The 22665-nt window shown below is 48.1% G+C and overlaps 1 protein-coding gene across 4 annotated transcripts in view; it reads left to right on the forward strand.

The window, feature by feature from the left end:
* sycp1 (synaptonemal complex protein 1) overlaps nt 1–22665 on the forward strand; it is a 698098-nt gene that overhangs the window by 233498 nt on the left and 441935 nt on the right. For all 4 annotated transcript variants that reach the window (XM_086011629.1, XM_086011633.1, XM_086011630.1 and 1 more), the window contains exon 9: nt 20635–20704. In XM_086011629.1, coding sequence (XP_085867755.1) covers nt 20635–20704 — 70 coding nt within the window. The remainder of the gene's footprint in view (nt 1–20634; nt 20705–22665) is intronic.

The raw sequence follows: 22665 nt of genomic DNA on the forward strand, positions 1-22665 counted from the left end.
ACAGTTGTAACCTTAGTAGTGGCTCTTGGGGGAGGAGCAGTTTTATAGATAGCAGCTGCAAAACTAACAGGGGCTCTTGACCGGTATACCTTAGAAAAGTGACCTTTCTTACTGCAATGACTGCAGGTTGCGTTACGAGCAGGACAAAATTTCCTACAGTGGAATGCACCTCCACAGAAGAAACACTTCCTTCCAGATTGCCAAGATGCGGGCAGGGTCATCATCAGTGAGGGCTTCTAGGTAAGGGTCATCATCAGCTAGGATAGAGTTGTCATCAGTGAGGGCTTCTGCCCGAGGCCCATTGGAGGAGTCACCAAAAGTGATAGCAGCAGTCCATTCACGCAGTAGAAGATAGGCATCTGCATTTTTTTTTGCTAAGTCCAGAGAACATGCCTGGTCATAGGCAGCTACATCTTTTTTGCTAAGTCCAGAGAACAGGCCTGGTCATAGGCAGCTTGCAACTTGAGGATTTTATTCTACAACAGACGCTGGCATATGAAAGGAGATGCAATTCCGTTAATAAAGGAATCACGAATTAACTCCTCCTGGTACTGCTCAGCTGAGACAGCTTTGAGATTACAATCCTTGCTGAGCCTGCAAAGCTTTTGAAAGATACCCCGGGTTGTTGTCGAGTTCTGGCCAGTAGATGCCGAGCAAAAATTTTGTTTGAGGCCTTAACATATAGTTGCTGTAGTATTTAGATAGTGGAGTCATAGTCTACACAGTCTTCGATATAGTCAAACACATGAGGGGATACATAATTGGCAAGTATCTCTAACTTATCAGGAATATTCTCACCACACACCCTGAGGAAGTTGCTGAAGGTACGATACCAGTGTTTCCATATCTTAGCCGTTGTAGGTGAATTCGGGTCCAGGTCAAGACGGGCGGGTCGGAGTAGTTTCTCCATGATGGATTGATTACTACCTCTGGTTCCCTTCTACCATTTGAGTCGTAGCCCTCTGTTCCCAAAACCACTCAGAGCATGGAGCAGCAAACAGTCGATTAAATTGACGTAAGAAAACTACTAGGCACTTGGTCAGAGTATTAAACAAGGTTTTAATCGACTGTTTCACAACATGGAAGTCTAGTTTTCCTTCACTAGTTCCTGTTTACAAAATGTCCCTGAGCAAGCTGGGCCTGTGCCCAAGTATTTATACTCTCCCTGGACAGTGCCACCAGCAGGCCGCCCAGTATATTTCATAAGTCATTTCTACATGAATGGCACGGTTTATGTCAGTTACATCCTCAAAAAACTCTAATAAATTTGTCAAACACGATTTCCCTTTCATAAAACCATGTTGACTCTGCCTAATCATGTTATGATTTTCTAAGTGACTTGATACCACTTCCTTAACAATTGATTCCAGCATTTTCTCGATGACTGATGTCAGGCTAACTGGCCTGTAGTTCCCTGTTTTTTCTCTCCCTCCTTTCTTACATTTGCGACCTTCAGTTCGCCGGGACCATTCTAGAATCTAGGGAATTTTGGAAGATCAAAACCAATGCACCCACTATCTCTTCAGCCACCTCTTTTTGAACCCTAGGATGTAGGCCGACAGGTCCAGGGGATTTGTCGGCTTTTCGTCCCATTAGTTTCTCAAGTACTTTTTCTTTACTTATATTAATTACGTTAAGTTCCTCACCCTCATTAGACCCTTGGTTCCCTGCCATTTTTGGTATGCTTTTTGTGTCTTCTACTGTGAAGACAGATACAAAATATTTGTTTAACCTTTCTGCCATTTCCTTATTCCCCACAATAATGTCTCCTGTCTCAGCCTCTAAGGGACCAACGTTTACTTTTGCTACTCTTTTCCTTTTTACATACTTGTAGAAACTCTTACAATCTGCTTTTATATTTCTTGTTAGTTTTCTCATATTTGTTTTTCCCTTTTTGTCAATTTTTTGGTCAACCTTTGCTGGTTTCTGAAACTCTTCCAATCCTCTTTGCTACATTACAAGCTTCTTCTTTCAATCGAATGCTATCCTTAACTTCTTTAGTTAGCCACGGTTGAATCACTTTTCCCGTGGAGTTTTTGTTTCTCAATGGGAGTGTATTTTTGTTGAGAATTATGAAATATTTCTTTAAATGCTAGCCACTGCTTACCTACCGCCATATCTTTTAAACTATTTTTGCAATCTACCTCAGCCATCTCGCCCCTCATACCTATGTAATTGGCTTTATTTAAGTTTAAGACTCTAGTTTCGGACTTAGGCAAGTCACTCTCAAAATTAACGTGAAATTCTAGCATATTATCATTCTGCCCCAGAGGATCCTTCACTATGAGATTGCTAATTAACCCTGTCTCATTACACAATACAAGATCTAAAATAGCCTGTTCCCTGGTTGGTTCCATGAACCCTCCCTCCCAAGTATTTTCCTGGCCAACGTCAGGTCACTAGAAAACAAAATGGATGAGATCAAACTTGATCTCTCCACACAGAAAAGGACAAAGGAATGCTGCGCCATGATCTTCACAGAGACCTGGTTGAACAACGGCATCCCTGACACCACCATCCAACTAGAAGGACGCACGGTCTTCCGCGCCGACAGAACTGCAGACTCCGGTAAGAGCAAGGGAGGCGGTTTGTGCATTTACATTAACAATGCCTGGTGCACTAACACGGACATAATCCATAGATCCTGCTCGGCTGATTTGGAATTCCTCATGGTAAGGTGCAGACCCTTCTACCTGCCTCGGGAATTCACGGCTGTTATCATCACTGCGGTCTACATCCCACCACACGCTAATGCCAAACTAGCACTGAAGGACCTCTACAGGGCCATCAGCGAACAACAAACTGCGCACCCAGACGGAGCTTTTATCGTCGCGGGGGACTTCAATCACATTAACCTAAAAACTGTACTACCGAAATTCCACCAGAATGTTTCCTGCCCCACAAGAGGGGAGAACACACTGGATCAAGTCTACACGAGCGTTTTAGACGCTTATAAGGCCATTCCCTGTCCCCACCTTGGGAAGTCTGACCACCTCTCCCTGTTTCTAGCCCCGGCATACAAACCGCTCCTCAAAAGAGGGAGAACATCAGTGAGAGCAGTGAAAGTATGGCCAGAGGGGGCAGTATCGGAGCTTCAGGATTGCTTCGAACGCACTGATTAGGGCATGTTTGCCCATAATGACATCGAGGAATATGCATCCACAGTGTTATTCTACATTAACAGCTGCTTCGAGGTCGTCACGACCCATAAAGATATCAGGACATACCCCAACCAGAAACCCTGGATGAACGGAGAGGTCCGCTCACTGTTGAAAGCACGTGACGCAGCATTTAAATCTGGCGACGCGGCGGCTTACAGTGCAGCTAGGACCAACCTAAAAAAGGGTATCAGGACTGCCAAAAGGAAACAGACACTGTGGATAGAGGATCATTTCCACAACAACTCGGACCCCCGGCGCATGTGGCAAGGCATCCAGTCCATCACTGACTACAAGGGCAAAAACACCAGCCCCCCGGTTAGCGATGCCTCCCTTCCGGAGGAGCTTAACAGCTTCTACGCTCGCTTTGACAGGGACAACAGGGAGCCGGCTACCAAAGCCTTGCCACCCCCGGAAGACCAGGTGCTCATTCTGTCGATCTCCGACGTAAGGGGTGTTCTACGCGGAGTGAACACACGAAAGGCTGCTGGACCAGATAGCATCCCTGGACGGGTACTCAAGGAATGTGCTGATCAGCTGGCTGATGTCTTCACCGCCATCTTCAATCTGTCATTGTCCAGGCAGTAGTCCCTACATGCTTCAAGACCGCTACCATTATTCCTGTGCCAAAACAAACGGCTGTGACGTGCCTGAACGACTATCGACCTGTCGCACTCACACCCATCATAATGAAGTGTTTCGAGAGACTGGTCCTGGCTCACATCAAAGCCAGTGTTCCCGCCTCTCTTGACCAACACCAGTTTGCCTATCGTGCAAACAGATCAACGGAGGATGCAATCACAACTGCTCTACACTCGGCACTGAATCACTTAGATGGTAAGGAGACCTACATCAGAATGCTGTTCATAGACTACAGCTCAGCATTCAACACTATCGTCCCCAACAAGCTGGCCACCAAACTCCAAACTCTTGGCCTGAACACTTCCCTCTGCAACTGGACCCTGGACTTCCTAACAAACAGACCCCAGTCTGTCAAATTAGGTAACCACACCTCCCCCCCCGACCCTGAACACGGGGGCCCCACAAGGATGTGTGCTGAGCCCCCTCCTCTACTCCCTCTTCACCCACGACTGTGTGGCTGTTCATGGTTCCAACACCATCATCAAGTTTGCGGATGATACCACGGTAGTAGGCCAGATCACCAACAACGATGAGTCAGCCTACAGGGAGGAGGTCCAGCATCTCGTGAAGTGGTGCGCCGATAACAACCTGGCCCTTAACATAAAGAAAACAAAAGAAATCATTGTGGACTTCAGGAAGTCTAAAGGCGGAAGTCACACCCCCATCCACATCAATGGGGCTGTGGTGGAAAGGGTGGACAGCTTTAAGTTCCTCGGAGTCCACATCACAGAAGACCTCTCCTGGTCCCTCAATACCTCCTCTCTGGTGAAGAAGGCCCAGCAGCGCCTATATTTCCTAAGGAGGCTGAAGGGATGTAACCTGTCACCCCTGATCCTCTCTAACTTTTACCGCTGCACAATAGAGAGCATCTGACAAACTGTATCACAGTATGGTATGGCAGCTGTAGCTACTATGACCAGAAAGCCCTGCAGCGGGTAGTCAAAACTGCCCAATGCATTACCGGCACCCGGCTACCGACCATAGAGCACATATACCAGAAACGCTGTTTACGGAGGTCACGGTCCATCATCAAAGACCCTACCCACCCCAGCCACAGTCTGTTCGCCCTCCTGCCTCCTGCATCCGCACCCGTACGACCAGATTTAGGAACAGCTTCTTTCCCAGGGCTGTCATCCTACTGAACTCCACAAATAAACTCTAAAGCCTGCTCATCTGCCAATGCACTTTATTATGATTATGTTTATGTTAATGTATTACAAGCCAAATGTATGTTGAATGTTTAAATGTCTTAATCTAAATGTACACTCTCGGGAGCCGCAAGCCTACATTTCGTTGTACTGCACTTGTGCACTAACAATGACAATAAAAGTTGATTTGATTTGATTTGATTTGATTTGACATATGACGAATGCATTCCATGAAATTGTCCTCCAGACTACCTTTGCCAATTTGATTTGTCCAGTCTATGTGAAGATTAAAGTCCCCCAAGATTATTGCAATACCTTTGTTGCAAGCTTCTACTATTTCTTGATTAATATTCTGTCCAACGGTATAGCTACTGTTAGGGGACCTATATACTACTACTACCAGTGTTTTCTATCCCTTGTTCCTTATCTCCACCCATATTGATTCTACTTCCTGATCTTCCGAGCCGAGATTCTTTCTCGCAACTGTCCTTATGTCATCCTTTATTATCAGGGCTACTCCCCCTCCTTTTCCATTCTGCCTGTCTCTTCAAAACGTCAAGTACCCTGGAACATTTAGTTCCCAACCTTGGCCACCTTGCAACCATGTTTCTGTAATGGCTATTTGATCAAACCCATTTATCTCTATTTGCCCCACTAGTTCGTCTAGTTATGAATGCTTCGTGCATTCAGATAAAGAGCCTTTAATTTAAATTTTTTACCATTATTCCCTGCATTGACCTTATTCTCTGCTGCACTGCTACCATTAAACTCACTGGCCTAGAAATTCAGTGGCCTGCGCCACCAGTTTGCGCCCAAAGAGGGCTTTTGCGCCACTGTGCAAACCTACCGCGATATTTAGCGGGGCGCTAATGGTGGCGTTAGCCATTAGCGATGCGCCGCCACTGATGATGTCATCGGTGTGCGCAGCGCCCCGCTATCGCCCCGCTGGCCATATTTGGTTGCTGCCGCCTCGCCCGCGCCGGCCGCAAACAGCGACCGGTACACGGGGCCTACCTGTGCCGGTACTGGGGCGAGTTAAGGTGGAGGTGCGGCCGGCCGCTTTTTTGGCGGCCGCCTGCCCGCACCTCCTTCCCCGGCCTCCTACACCCCCCCCCGCGGCATTGCCGGCTGTTTCCAGAGAGCCCGGCACTTCTCCTTGGTGCCGGTCTCATTTGCCGGCACTCGCGAGCGGGGATCACGCTGTTGCAGGCACCTCCCCCTTAAGAATGAGAGGAGGGCCTGCAGTACCGCAGGCTGCCGTCCCGCAGCGGGTGGCGCTGCGGCACTTTACACGCCGATATTCAGTTTCAGCGCCCCAAGTGGGGCGCCGAAACCCTTGTTTAGCGGCCGGCTTCCACTTGGGGCGCTGAAAGTGAATTTCCCGCTGGCGCAAATGGCTCCGCGAGCAGCGGTAATTCCGGCGCCCGGGCGAGCTGGGCGCCCCTAACTGAATTTCTAGGCCTCTGTCCCTTCCTGTCACACTCTGCGTATTTTTACCCAAATCGCTACACTGCTCTATTACCTTGACCTTTCTCTTTAGATTTCTAAATTTACCCTCACCTGACCCCTCCCCCCTTTTTTTAGTTTAAAGCCCTATCGACAGCCCTAGTTATTCGATTCGCAAGAACGCTGGCCCCAGCACGGTTTAAGTGGAGCCCGTCCCGACAGAACAGCTCCTTCTTTCCCCAGTACTGGTGCCAGTGCCCCATGAATTGAAACCCCATTTTCCCACACCACTCTTTGAGCCACGCATTTAACTCTCTGATCTGCTTGACCCGATGCCAATTTGCGCGTGGCTCAGGTAGGACTGGAACAAAGATTGTTCCACATATCCCACGAAAAGGCAGGCATAGCTAGGACCCATGCAGGCTCCCACAGCAACACCTTTAATTTGGAGGAAGTGAGTGAAGTTAAAGGAGAAGTTGTTCAATGTGAGAACAAGTTCAGCCTGGCAAAGGAGGGTGGTGGTGGAAGGAGCCTGGATGGGCCTCTGTTCAAGGAAGAAGTGGAGTGCCCTCAGGCGATCCTGGTAGGGGATGGAGGTGTAGAGGGATTGGATGTCCATAGTGAAAAGGAGACAGTTGGGGCCAGGAAACTGGAGACTTCAATGATCTCATGAGATGAGGAAAGGTGAGTGCAAAGCCACACTCACCTTCATCCTGCTGTGCCTGTCTCCACATCCCCATCACTGCTTTCCCAAGCCCGCTCCTGCACATCATTACTCACACCAATATACCTTGCACGTTCACCCATCCCTCTCTCTCAATGTACATGCTCACATCCCCCTCTGACTAACCACCCCTCACACTCACCCATATCCTAATGCAATCATAAGCAAGTAACACCACACAAGGAGGCCATTTGGCTTTGGTACTTTGGCATTCGCACCACACTCCCTCATAGTCATCTTCTGCAGATGTAACCCACACATTCCTTACACTCATGCCGTCACTCTCACTCAAACTTCTCTTCTTTCCCTCCTTGTAGGCGAAACAAGCGCACAACAACAGGGAGAGGGAGAGAACTGGAGCTGGCCCTCCATCCTTCACCACTTCAACTCCGGCAGAGGTGTTTGCCCTGGAGGTGTATAGAGTTGCGGAGCTGCTGGCGGTGGGAGACGGAGAGAGGGGTTCCTCTCGCATCCTGCTGACAGAATTACATCTCATACAGCCAGATGGCAAAGAGCAATCGCTCAAATGGTGACTGATGTCAGCAGCCAGTGAAAGTTCATCATTTGCTTTATTGTATCGTTACCCATTCTTAATATATCATTTCTAAATCAGCCCTTTTTCTCTCCCACAGGTCCATCAAGAGCACCCCCCCCCCCCCGCCCCCCACCCTATGTCCAGCCGGAGAAGGAAGACGACTCCTTGGAGGAGCCTCCAGCCTCTGAGGAAGCACTGTCACCAGACCTAATTGCACCCAGCACCAGCGCAGATACGCACACCTCAGTGGGTCCTATGCTAGATAGAGTAGTGTTGTCACATGATGTCTCACAAGTCACAAGAGAGCAAGAATAGATGGTGGAGGCAGGAAACGCAGTGGAGACTCCTCGCCGCAGGGCTCCCTAGCTCTGCTCAGCTGCATGCAGATGCTGAGCCTCGGGAGCCAACGAGAAAGAGGTTGATCCTGGAGGTGCAGGAAGAAGTGCAGGTGGCTCTGTCAGATTTTGCAGATGTGATGTCTGCAAATGTACAGAGAATGGAGAAGTCCATCTCCAACATGACCACCACAGTGTCGCAGGCGATGGGGACAATATGCTCTTCCATGGAAAAGAAGGCCACCTGCATAGAGCAGTTAATGTCACATAAGCACATACTATCTATGGACAACAGATGGCAGAGGCTCATAGACCTCCTCTCCAGGTGGGATGTAAACATAGACTTGGGTCCTCAAGGCCCCACTGCTGTGCAGCAAGGTGCTCTCCAGCTTCTTGCTAGCAGGGAAGTACGGGTGGCCCATGAAAGGGATGATGGTGAGAGGGGACATGGAAGTGGGGGCTCTTCTCAAAGCGCTCACACTTCTCCCACATTGCCCCCCCCCCCCGCCAGGTAGAACCCCAGATTCCTCCTCGGATCGTGATGACCAAGACTGCCCTTGCCAGTTGCAGGAGCAGCAGACTTTGGCTGGGCCATCAGAGGCTCCAAAACCCAGAGGACATAGAAACATAGAAAAATAGGAGCAGGAGTAGGTCATTCGGCCCTTCGAGCCTGCTCCACCATTCAATATGATCATGGCTGATCCTCTATCTCAATACCATATTCCCGTTCTCTCCCCATACCCCTTGATGCCTTTTGTGTCTGGAAATCTATCTATCTCCTTAAGTATATTCAGTGACTTGGCCTCCACAGCCTTCTGTGGTAGAGAATTCCACAGGTTCACCACCCTCTGAGTGAAGAAATTTCTCCTCATCTCAGTCCTAAATGTCATACCCTGTATCCTGAGACTGTGACCCCTCGTTCTAGACACCCCAGCCAGGGGAAACATTCTCCCTGCATCCAGTCTGTCTAGCCCCGTCAGAATTTTATACGTTTCAATGAGATCCCCTCTCATTCTTCTAAACTCTAGAGAATACAGGCCTAGTCGACCCAATCTCTCCTCATATGACAGTCCTGCCATCCCAGGAATCAGTCTGGTGAACCTCCGCTGCACTCCCTCTATGGCAAGTATATCCTTTCTTGGGTAAGGAGACCAAAACTGCACACACTACTCCAGGTGTGGTCTCACCAAGGCCTGTACAACTGTAGTAAGGCATCCTTGCTCCTCTACTCAAATCCTCTTGCAATGAAGGCCAACATACCATTTGCCTTCCTAACTGCTTGCTGCACCTGCATGTTTGCTTTCAGTGACTGGTGTACCAGGATACCCAGGTCCCTTTGTACATCAGCATTTCCCAGTCTATCACCATTACTGTTTTTCCTACCGAAGTGGATAACTTCTCATTTATCCACGTCATACTGCATCTGCCATGTATTTGCCCCCTCACTCAACTTGTCTAAATCGCCTTGAAGCCTCTTTGCATCCTCCTCACAACTCACAATCTCACCTAGTTTCGTGTCGTCAGCAAACTTGGAAATATTGGCCCAGAAATTCGGGTCGGGGGCTTCCTGCGGGTGCAAGCCCCCGACCTGCACTTACCCTGCGTGCCGGCCGTTGAGCTGTGGGCCCGCGAGGGATTCCGATCCTGGGCCTCCTCCAACTGCTGGCGCACAGTGCTTGCGTATCCCAAGGGCGCAGTTAGTTCGATGCGTCCCCTGGGATCACGTGGGCCATGGAGAGCCAATGGTAGCAGGGAATGCTTCATTCATAAGTTTGACAGGAAGAGCTGTCAAACCTATAAACACTGTAAGCCCCAAAACATCACTAAAACTTCAAATAATTTTTTTTTTAATCACATTTTTAAAATAACTATAAATTACATGAAATATCTATTTTAAACAATAATTTAAATTTTTGAAAAAATGAATTACATTTTCTAACGGGGCTAAAAATAAACTTACCTTTAAGTATTTAAAAATAATAAACCTGTGGAAAAAATGTTTTAATTTTAATTAATTCACCACTTAACCTTGTTAAAAGCAGGCCTTGCGCCTGCTTTTTAAAAGTGTAACTCCTGGAGACTTACCCTCCTGGAGAAACCTGCAAAAAAAACGTAAGTTCGATGCACACGCGCCGCCTCTCCGGCGCACGCGTTCCACCTGTCAACCCCTTCTTTCAGGGGAACGGAAGTGCCGGTTTCCCGCGCATGCACGAAACCGGCACTTTCGTTGGGCCTATGCATGAGTACCCAGTGCGTACTCACGCTTTGGGACCCGAATTTAATTACATTTGGTTCCCTCATCCAAATCATTGATATATATTGTGAATAGTTGGGGGCCCAAGCACTGATCCCTGCGGTACCCCATTAGTCACCGCCTGCCACCCCGAAAAAGACCCATTTATTCTTACTCTCTGTTTCCTGTCTGTTATCCAATTTTCAATCCATGCCAGTATATTACCCCCAATCCCATGTGCTTTAATTTTGCACACTAACCTCTTATGTGGGACTTTATCAAAGGCCTTCTGAAAATCCAAATACACCGCGAAAAGTCGTCCGCCTAAAGTGTCTACGCAGTCACAGCAGGGAAGTGAGCAGGCTGTCTGTACATAGAAACATAGAAGATAGGAGCAGGAGTAGGCCATTCGGCCCCTCGAGCCTGCTCCGCCATTCAGTGCGATCATGGCTGATCATCCAAGTTCAGTACCCGGTCCCTGCTTTCTCCCCATACCCCTTGATCCCTTTAGCCTTAAGAAATATATCCAACTCCTTCTTGAATATATTTAATGAATTGGCCTCTATTGCCTTCTGTGGTAGAGAATTCCACAGGTTCACCACTCTCTGGGTGAAGAAATTCCTCCTCATTTCTGTCCTAAAAGGCCTAGCCCTTATCCTTAGACTGTGACCCCTGGTTCTGGATTCCCTGACCGTCGGGAACATCCTTCCTGCATCTAGTCTGTCCAGTCCTGCCAGTATTTTATAAGTTTCAATGAGATCCCCTCTCATTCTTCTAAACTCCAGCGAGTACAAGCCCAATCGACCCAATCTCTCCTCATACGTCATTCCTGCCATCCCAGGTAGCAGCCTGGTGAATCTTCTCTGAACTCCTTCCATGTCAAGAATATCCTTCCTCAGATAAGGCGACCAAAACTGCACACAATACTCAAGGTGTGGTCTCACCAAGGCCCTGTACAACTGCAGCAAGACATCCTTGTTCCTGTACTCAAACCCTCTCGCTACGAAGGCCAACGTACCATTTGCCTTCTTAACTGCCTGCTGCACCTGCATGCTTACCTTCAGCGACTGGTGCACAAGGACACCCAGGTCTCCTTGCACTTCCCCTTCTCTCAATCTATTGCCATTCAGATAATAATCTGCCTTCCTGTTTTTGACACCAAAGTGGATAACCTCACATTTATCCACATTATAGTGCATTTGCCATGCTTCTGCCCAAACACCCAACCTGTCCAAATCATCCTGGAGTTTCTCGGCATCCTCTTCACAGCACACACGCCCACCCAGCTTTGTGTCGTCTGCAAATTTGGAGATATTACATCTAGTTCCCTTGTCTAGATCATTAATATATATTGTGAATAGCTGGGGTCCAAGGACCGATCCCTGCGGTACCCCACTAGTCACTGCCTGCCACTCTGAAAAAGACCCGTTTATTCCAACTCTTTGCTTTCTATCTGCCAACCAGTTCTCTATCCAAGTCAATACCTTGCCCCCAATCCCAGGTGCCTTAACTTTACACGCTAGTCTCTTATGTGGGACCTTATCGAAAGCCTTCTGAAAGTCCAAATACACCACATCCACTGGTTCTCCCTTATCTATTTTACTAGTTACATCCTCAAAAAATTCCAGTAGATTAGTCAAGCACGATTTACCTTTTGTAAATCCATGTTGACTTTGTCCGATCCTGTCACTGTTTTCCAAGTGCTCTGCTATTATATCTTTTATAATGGACTCTAGCATTTTCCCCACTACCGATGTCAGGCTTACCGGTCTGTAATTCCCTGTTTTCTCGCTACCACCTTTTTTAAATAGTGGGGTAACATTAGCTACCCTCCAATCCATGGGTACTGTTCCAGATTCCATCGAATGTTGGAAGATGCTCAACAATGCATCTACTATTTCTAGGGCCGCTTCCTTAAGTACCCTAGGATGTAGAGTATCAGGCCCTCTGCTGAAGGCCCAGGGGTTGTACTTCATAGAAGCTCATGTAAAGGAAAAATGACATAGAAGTAGATGCGCAAGAGTTAAGCACATGGGTATTTATAGAAATGTTGTTGTTAAGGTTCCGTTACTGTTATGACACATATGAGACTTTATTTTCACCACTTCTATTTGTGCCCATTTTTGACTGCTACTTTGGAAGTGGCTTAGTGAGTTGGAGTGAGTGGTGAGACATAACGTTACCTCCAGCAATGGGGGTCAGTGTGAAAGGAATGGCTTGGTCATTGTAGGAATGCTTTATGGTGTTGTTGGGGGTGGGAACCTGGCACAACATGTGGCAGCCATATGGGTGTAATGCAGGAATTTTGCTGTAAATGTGGCCATGATGAGGCCATCCTTGGCCTCCCGGGCAGCAGAGTGCTCTGGTGCTGCTGGCCTCTGGACCTCAGGTTCCTCCTGCTCCTCCTCTTTTGAAGAGGGTGTGCACTCTGCGCCTTGCTCCTCATGCAGCTGTAATCCTTGTTGCTGCTCTATATTGTGCAGTGTGTAGCAGAAAGCGACGCTTCTGGAGACCATGGCTGGTGTGTACTGAAGGGCTCCTCCAGATCTGTCAAGACATCTGAAGCCCATCTTCAGCATGCCTATTGTTTGCTCGATGACACATCTGGTGGCTTTCATTATAGCACTCCTGAACCTCATTTCTTGGCCTCCTCAAGGGTGTCACGAGCCACATCTTCAGTGGATAACCCTTGTCTCCAAGCAGCCAGCTGGTAAGTGTGATTGGCGGTGTGAAGAGCTGAGGATGGGTGGACTGGTGCATGATGAAAGAGTCATGACAGCTGCTAGGGAATTTGGCGCACACATGCATGATGATCTTCCTATGGTTGTAGACGAACTGCACATTGAGGGAGTGGAAGCCCTTGCGGTTCACAAATACTCCTGGTTGATGTGGGGGTGCCCTGATGGCCACGTGTTCAGTCGATGATACCCTGCACCCGTGGGAAGCCAGCCAGCGTGGCAAAGCCGAGCGTCCGCTCAGTAACACTGGCTTCATCAGTGGCAAAGTTCACATAATTGGCTGACTTGTCAAACATGGCATCGGTGACCTGTGTGATGCATCTGTGGGCGGCCGACTGCGAGATGCCGCAAATGCCTGCTGCAGATCCCAGGAAGGAGCCTGAGGCGAGGAAGTTGAGGGCGGTGGTGACTTTGACAGCCACCTTCCAAACCAGTGCTTCCGACAAGTCTTCCTTTTTCCTCAACTGAGGATTCCCCTCTACAGTGGTTGACACGGCCCGTGACCGTGTCCGTTCTATCTCCCACGCTTTTGCCCTCACCCCTGCCACGCCTTCCCGGAACCACGATAGAGTTCCCCTTGTCCTCACCTTTCACCCCACCAGCCTCCACATTCAGCGGATCATCCTCCGCCATTTCTGCCACCTCCAGCGTGATCCCACCACCAAACACATCTGCCCCTCACCTCCCCTTTCAGCATTCCGAAGGGACCGCTCCCTCCGTGACACCCTAGTCCACTCCTCTATCACCCCCAACACCCCTTCCCCTTTGCCCGGCACCTTCCCGTGCAAGCGCAGGAGGTGCAACACATGCCCTTTTACCTCCACCCTTCCCACTGTCCAGGGCTGCAAACACTCCTTCCAGGTGAAACAGCAATTTACTTGTACTTCTTGCAATTTAGTATACTGTATTCACTGCTCACGATGTGATCTCCTCTACACTGGGGAGACCAAACGCTTTGCGGAACACCTCCGTTCAGTCCGTAACGGCGACCCCGAGCTTCTGGTCGCCTCTATCTTTAATTCTCCGCTCCACTCCCACTCAGACCTCACCGTCCTCTGCCTCTTACACTGTTCCAATGAAGCTCAACGTAAGCTCGAGGAACAGCACCTCATCTTTCGATTAGGCTCTTTGCAGCCTTCTGGACTCAACATAGAGTTCAACAATTTCAGAGGATAACCTCTGCCCCTATTCTTTTTTTCCCATTTATTTTATTTTATTTTTCTCTCTCCCACATGACAGCTGTCTTTCATTCTGCCAGTGCCATTTACACTTCACCTAGAGCCATCTTTTGTTTCTTAACTTGTCCCATTACCATCTCCTTTTGCCTTGCACCATATCTTAATGTCTATTAATATCTCTTAATCTCTCCTGCCTTCCATCTAGAGCCATCTTTTGTTTCTCAACTTGTCCCATTATCACCTCCTTTTGCCTTGCACCATCTGTTCATGTCTCTTAATCTCTCCTGCCTTCCATCTTGTCACAGACCTTCCCTTTTGTTCTTTCCTCCCCTCCCCCCTTTCCCTGCCCCTGCACTTGCTTAAAAACCTGTTTGATCTCCAGCTTTTTCCAGTTCTGATGAAGGGTCATCGACCTTGAAACGTTAACTCTGTTTCTCTCTCCACAGATGCTGCCTGACCTACTGAGTATTTCCAGCATTTTCTGTTTTTATTTCACATTTCCAGCATCTGCAGTATTTTGTTTTTGTAGATGCTGAGAAGTTGTTTCCACTGGCTGGAGAGTTTAAAACTAGGGGGCATAGTCTTAGGTTAAGGGGTCGGCCATTTAAGACTGAGATGAGGAGGAATTTCTTCGCTCAGAGTTGTTAATCTTTGGAATTCTCTAGCCCAAAGGGCTGTGGATACTGAGTCATTGAGTATATTCAAAGCTGAGATAGATAGATTTTTGGACTCTAGGGGAGTCAAAGGATATGGGGATCGGGCGGGATAGTGGAGTTGAGGTCGAAGATCAGCCATGATCTTACTGAATGACGGAGTGGCTCGAAGGGCCGTATGGCCTACTCCTGCTCCTAATTCTTATGTTCTTACGATAGCAAAATACTGCAGATGCTGGAAATCCAAAATAACAACAGAGAATGCTGGAAAAACTCAGCAGGTCAGGCAACATCCGTGGAGAGAAATTTGAGTTGACGTTTCGGGTTGAAACCCGTCTTCAAAACTGGAAAGAAAATAAAAAGATCGAAGGCAAAGCTGCGATCGAACAAAAGAAGAAAAGGAGACAATAAAAGGTATTAGAAGCCAGATGAGATGGTAATGGGCCCGTGGAGACAAAAGGCAGCTGAGATTAGGTGTGAAGTGTACTGGCAGGATAAGGACAGCTGCCAGGTGAGGGAGAGAAACAAAAGGAAAGGAGGTGGGGCGGGGGGGGGGGAAAGGAGGACCCAAAACGGGACTCCACGGGCCCATTACCATCTCATCTGGCTTCTAATACCTTTTATTGTCTCCTTTTCTTCTTTTGTTCGATCGCAGCTTTGCCTTCGATCTTTTAATTTTCTTTCCAGTTTTGAAGAAGGGTTTCAACCCGAAACGTCAACTCAAATTTCTATCCATGGATGTTGCCTGACCTGCTGAGTTTTTCCAGCATTCTCTGTTGTTATTTCTTATGTTCTTACGTTCTCTATCAATCAGTACTCAACCCTTCAATTCAAATGCTTTACCTCACTCTCACACTCTTAGCACTGTTGCAAGCCTCGCACCCATAACTCACGGCTCACACGCACTGGCAGATATTCAACCATTGCAACCATATCACCCAACCATATTGTAGGACACTCACTGACACACCTCTCTCTTCCTTGCAGGAGAAGGTGGCGCATAACAGCAGGCAGCAGGAAAGAGCTGGAGGAGGACAAGCATGTCTTCATGTTTTAACCATCAGGGAGGAGACAGTACTGGCCATCATGAGAAGGGGTATCACTGAGGCTGTGGCAGCTGGCGGGGCTGGAGGGATCGATGCTGTGGGTGTCGGCATACCTAATCCTCCTTCTCTCATCCCACTTCTCCCTCATCCCATAATCTCTTCTGTCTCACAAACTGAAGATGGTGTCAGCACGCACTTCTTATTTTCTACTCTCCCCTCACCACAACCCAATACTTGTTACTTTTTTGTTTCAAATACTCAAGAACTGGAACCTTCCCATTAGGGGGGGGGGGGGGAAGAGGAAGAAGACAATGAAGATGAAAGTGTTAGACACTGATTGACATCATAATCTGCCTGCTCTGCATGTTGCCAGCAGTCGTTTAGTGTACGTGTGCAAACTCCTTTACCAAGGTGACGTCCGGTGCGCTTAACAGTCAGATATGTGCGCGTGCATCTCGGATGCCATTTTCCAGCGTTAGGAGTCCGCGTACCACCTAAAAAATGGTGCTACAAAGCATAATTTCCCCCTCAGAGACTGCTGAAAAAGCACAGAGGGAGACTGAAACTGAAAAAGGAATGAGAGTGGGTAGAAATGGCACAAAGAATGAGGATAAAGCATACAGAAAAATAATTCTGTTTGTTGTACATATCCATGGTGGAGGAGGGAAAGATAACCTAAGGTTCAGTCAAAGAAGAAATGAGAGACACAGGAGCAGAAGCTGATTTTTAATACAAAAAACCTCCAAAATGCACTAAACAAATAAGAATCGCACCAATAAAGGATCAAAAATAACTGGCAAATAATTAAAAACAGGCAAAAATAAGGGGAAAGTAAGTTTTTTCTTTATTATTAATTCTTGGGATGTGGCCATTTTTTCTTTATTATTCATTCTTGGGATGTGGCCATTTTTTCTTTATTATTCATTCTTGGGATGTGGCCGTTGCATGCAAGGCTAGCATTTATTGCTCATCTCCAGTTGACCTGAGATGGTGGTGATATAACTGAATGACTTGCTAGGGCACTTCAGAAGGCAGTTAAGAGTCAACCACACTGATGTAGGACTGGAATGACATAGAGTCCAGACCGAATAAGAACTGCAGGTTTCTTTCCCTAAAGGACATTAGTTGCAGGTTTCTTTCCCTAAAGGACATTGGTCTAGAAATTCATTATAGCCCAAGAATGGGTGGTATCATTAGCAAAGTTGGAGAATTAGCGCCAGGCGCTAATGCTTTAGACTGCATGCAAAATTCGTGCTCACTGCTTAAAGAAATGATTGGAGCGCTAATTCAAGTCTTTAAGCCCAAGCTCATTAGCGTTACACTCAAAGGGTGGAGCAATATCAGGTGCAGTCTAATTGCAAGTCATGATTGCCGCAGGCTTTTTTCAGTTCTTAAAGTGGAGGTTCATTTATGCTGCAGAACCTCATTCTCAGCATTGCTGGCTGTGTAGCTGCCTCAGCAAGCAGCAGCAGGTCAATGAGAAGGAGCCGGAGCGCTGAAGCAGCTATACTCATGGCAGATCCACGCCCCAGGGAGAGAGCACGTAGATTCTGTGATCAAGTATTGGAGGCGTTGGTATTCGCTGTGGAGAGACGGAGGGTGGTGCTCTACCCAACAAGTGGCAAGAGGCCCTCGCCGCAAGTCTTCTGCACCATGTGGAGAGAGGTAGCGCAGCATGTCTCGGGCAGCACTCTGGTCCCCAGGACCCACACACAGTGCAGGAAAAAATTTAATGATCTCACTCAGGTGGTCAGGGTGAGTAAGTGCTTCTACAAATGATACATACCACCGTCAGAACCACAGTCTTCACACACTGCCCAAAGCACCACACTCCTAGCACTCTCCCACCAACACCCTCTACCTACCAACACTCACATCCACCTTGCACACAATCACAGCTATTCAACTATGGCAGGCACATCACCCAAACACATTGCTCCACACTCACACACTTTCCTTTCTCTTGCAGGCCAAGGTGGCTCACAACAGGAGGGAGCAGGAGCGCACAGGCGGGGGACAAGCCGACACCCAACCACTGTCTGCGCTGGGAAATAGAGTGCTGCAGATTATTGGGTGCCAGGTGGTGAGCGCTGTGGACACCGGTGACGTTGACCTCCTTGCCAACAACAACGGTATGTTCATCCCTACTCCTCACATCCCACTTCCCCCTCACCCCACAAGCGTTACACACTTTCCAGCTAATGATTCTGTATGCATGCATTTCTCCCAATCCTGCCCCCCTCCCCTCACCTTAACCCGACTCTTGTGCTTTTATGCTTTCAGATAATGAACAAGCACCTGAGCAGCCTATCCCTGAGGGCACTGTAGAAAACGAGGCAGGAGAAGAGGAGGAGGAGGAGGAGGAGGAAGACACCGTGTCATTGCATGTCTCACCTGCAGGCACCAGCTCAGATACTAGCACTACGCGTTCTTTAGAGGCTAGTAGTGGGATCTGCACAGGGTGAGGCACTGAGGACAAGTGGGCTGCAGCAAGGCCAGGGGAAAACGGTAGCTCAGGGGCCAGCTCCCCTGAGGGCGAGTTCGCACGCGTGTTCTCCTGCACAGGACTCAGATGAGGACCTTGATGGGGAGGCCGCTAGAAGAAGGGTGATGGGCATGCACACAGAGATGCCCGAGAGCCTCTCGACAATGATAAGGAGCGTGGAGGAGTCCACCTCCAACATTGCACAAGGCTCTGCGCACAACATGGAGCCCATCATTTCCAGTCTGCAAAGGATGGTAAACTCCCAGAGAGACCGTGGCAACCCAGACCTGATGCCGCGTGTGATGGGCGATCTGGCGGCTTCCATTTCAGCACAGCCAGAAGCAACGCAACGTCTTAGTGCTGTAATGCAGTCTATGCTTGGTGGCATCCAATCTCAGACTGCTCTCATGCAGTCTCAGCTTAATGCCTCGCAAGCTCGGACTTCTGCCATCATGGCTGGCTGTGTCTACCACAGTCAACCGGGGCTTTCACGGTGTCGCAGCAGGCCAGCAATCTGTGCTCCAACAGATTGCTAGGGATGCTGAGGTACTGCCCCGGGGGAGTGGCATTGGGTCAGTGGAGCAGGAACCTGCTGTGCGCTCTCAGGATGACAGCATTCCTGCTCCCACCACTGCCACTCCGCCATTGTCATCCAGCCAGCCCAGACTGCTGCCGCCCATGCTGAGGTGGTGTAGTCTGCAGCCGGAATACCCTTGGAGGGGAAGGCCTCTTGTTGAGAGTCCTGATGGCCCTCCTCTTCCCTTTGGCCACATGTTCCAGTGTTTCTCGTTGCTTCCGCTCCCTCTGCCGTAGATCCTGGAGTGCCCATTAATGTAACCAAGTGTAGCAGTTTGATTTTTTTAAGAATAAATGTAGCTACTTTTAAGTTGCCACAACACTCCTGATACTAAATAACGTTGAATTTATGGAATGAAACTGTTGCACTATGTGAAATTGTCAAGAATGCACTGAAGCTCCACTAACCTACAGCTGCGACTCATTACTCATGAACCCCTTAAATAACGTCCGTGGAGCCGGCTTCCTGGTGCTTCACGCCAGTTCTCCCTGTCGCTGTTTCCTTCAGGTAGTCAGGTAGACAATAAATTTTGTAGATCGGGCGGTCAGTGAGCGTTGCACACTCACTGATGTCACGATCCACCTGACGTTGAGGCTCCCAGTGATAACTTAATGGCGGCGCTGTGGGTGGGCGGGATTTGGCGTGCTGTGCTGGATTCGCCTCACCCCGGCGATAATGCTCTAGCTCCCTTTCACGTCATCTGCTGGTGCTAATGGGAGGCGCTAAGGTATCAAATTTTTTTTTACAATAATATGACAGCTTCGTGGTCACTTTTACTGATCCCAACTTTAAAAAAAAGATGAAAATCACATTTTCCAACTGCCATGGTGGAATTTGAACTCATGCTCTGGATTATTAGTCTAGGTTTCTGAATTACTAGTCCAGTAACATAACAATAACGCTACTCTGTCCAAAAATAATTAAAGTTAATCTAAGGAACTGAAGGTTAGCGAAGCATAGAAACTCAAACTTCAGATTGCTAACAAAATAATAGGCACTTGGCAGAAAACATTGCAGGGGTTTGCAATGTAGTGGATGGACTTTGGGTAATTTAATAATTTTGATTTTTTTTTACGTGGTTATTATATTATAATCGTTTTTTATACAATTTTAAACTGAGTTGGCTCACAAAGCAAGATATTGGCTCAAAAACTGTTTAAAATTCTTTAAAGCGATCCGACAGGCTGTTGTTCTGGTATTTGCTGTTTCTTGATTCATAGAAGGTAATTTTAACCTAACCCACCTGGTGGGAAGCTGACGCGATCGGGTAGGCCTCCCGTTTTACACCTAGCCCGATGTAACTCTCCACAATGTAGAGTTAAATTGGGCAGAGTGCAAAAAGGGCGGCCAGCCTACCTGATCCCGTCAGATTCCCGCCGGGCGGGTTAGGTTAAAATTACCTCCACAGTTGTCTCCTAGTTGCTACTAACTGGAACTTGGGACTGGTTAGTAAATTTCCCCTAATCAATATCATTGACATTTAACAGTGATTTCTGATTGCTTAGTGCTTTATAAATATGGTATTTGAGGCTCTCATTATTTAATGCTGAAGTGACAGCAACTTTTGAGGTATGGTGCTCTATTGCTATGCACCACAGCAAAAACTTTTTATCGGTAGAACTATAACAAATAGTTTACTGATTTCTGAGGTGGATATTTTCTGTGCTTACATCTACATTTTCAGAGTTCCATTATATTGTGTATTTACATTTTCCTATTTGTAATTCTAACTTTAGAGAATTATTATGGCTTTTGAAGAACTTCGCATTCAGGCTGAAAATACAAGATTAGAAATTATATTTAAGTGTAAGTATGCATCATATTACCAGTTATTTTAATATTTTTGATATAGCAGATAGACATCAGAGATTTTTTGAATCGTATTTAGCTATTAAGTGGACTCTATCAAATAATGCAAGTAAACCAAATAATTGCGAGTCAGTTGTAATAATCATTGAACAAATATTATATCCAACAATTTCCATAATGTGTTTTATTTGTTTTCAAATTCCTCGATGGCCTCGCCCCTCCTATCTCTGTAACCTACTCCAGCTCTGCAACCCTCCGAAATCTCTGCGCTCTACCAATACTGGCCTCTTGTGCACCCCCAATTTTAATCGCTCCACCATTGGTGGCTGTGCCTTCAGCTGCCTAGGCCCGAAGCTCTGGAATTCCCTCCCTGAACCTTTCCACTTCTCTACCTCTCTCTCCTTTATTAAGATGCTCCTTAAAACCTACTTCTTTGACTGAGCTTTCAGTTATCTGCCCGAATATCTCCTTATGTGGGTTGGTGTTAAATTTTGTTTGATAACGCTCCTGTGAAGCACCTTGGGGTGTTTTACTATGTTATGGGTGCTGTATAAATGAAAATTGCTGTTATGTTTATACCTGTGGTTTAATTGGAGTGAAATAAAAGTACTATTTCTGGGAGTTCAGAATAGGAATTAAATATAGTGGTTAAAAAGCATGGTTGTTTGGGAAAAATTTGTGGTTTAGTGTGGGATATTCTGTATCATGCAATTGAAACATCTGGGGGGGCTAAATTCGGTTGATTTGCGCCTCCTGTTAGCGCCCTAAGAGGGTGCTAACGGGGCGCAAATCAACTAGCGCCTGGGCACGGCGCCGCTAATGCCTCCCGCGAAATTCAGCGAGAGGTTAGGCCCTAACCGTTATGTCACGTGGCGCTGCGCTGCCGGCGATGACGTCATTGCCGTGCGCTGCGCCCCGCTCGCGCTCCAGCTGTAATCTTGGGTGGCGCTTCCCGACTTACCGCCAGATGCTATGTCCGACGGGGGTCAGGGGGGCCTACCTGCGGCTGGGGCGGCACTAGTTAAAAGGGAGGTGGCGGGCGTCCATTTTTGTTGCTGGCCGCCTGCCAGCACCTGCTCCCGTTGCTGTCCCCGGCCCCTGTGAAGCCCCCCCGCGGGGTGCCGGCTGCTCTCTGTGAGCCCGGCACTCCTCTTGCGTGCCGGGCTCGTTTGCCGGCACTCCCGATCCCTGGTGGCCCAGCTGGGCGCCGGGACGCGCTGCGCCAGTCCCCTCCCCTTTAATAAGGGGAGGAAGGCCTGCAGTACCGTGGTGCATGGTGCTGTGGCACATTGCACCGCGATTTTGGGTCGCAGCGCCCAAGAGGGACGCGGGGCGCTTCCAGTAGCGCCCCTCCTCCCTCTCGGGGTGCTACCTGGGAAAATCGGCTGCAAGGGCGCTAACTTTTTCAGGGCGCTAAAATCCCGGCGAAGGTAGCGCCCCAAGCTACCCAATTTTTACCCCCTGGACTTTTAGAAGAGTGAAGTGATGTATTTTGGAAGGAAGAATGAGGAGAGGCAATATAAACTAAATAGTACAATTTTAAAGGGGGTGCAGGAACAGGGTGACCTGGGGGTTCACTTACACAAATCTTTGAAGGTGGCAGGGCATGTTTAGTCTGTTAAAAAAGTATACGGTATCCTTGGCTTTATCAATAGAGACATAGGGCTGGATTTTGCCAGGCCCATGGAGTCGGGTTTGGAGCCGGGTCAGGTGGGAAAGTTGCAAAAAATGGCGGCGGGCTCCGATCCCGCCTCTAGCCCGCCCCTGAGCAACTTTCCCAAAAGCGGCCTTTCAGACCCCGTTTCGGTCCCATCTCCAAGAGGCGGGATAGGCCCTTAAGGCCCTTAACAAGCACTTAAGTGCCTCTATAATGCCATTTTGAGAGGCCTTTCTGAGTTTAACACATTTCCTGCGTGCTGCACGCCTCCCCTGGAACACTCCAGTTAATCCTGGCGGGC

Source organism: Somniosus microcephalus, chromosome 18 (assembly GCF_052327205.1).
Source record: "Somniosus microcephalus isolate GS21.2 chromosome 18, FLI_Smic_1.0, whole genome shotgun sequence".
Lineage (NCBI taxonomy): Eukaryota > Metazoa > Chordata > Chondrichthyes > Squaliformes > Somniosidae > Somniosus > Somniosus microcephalus.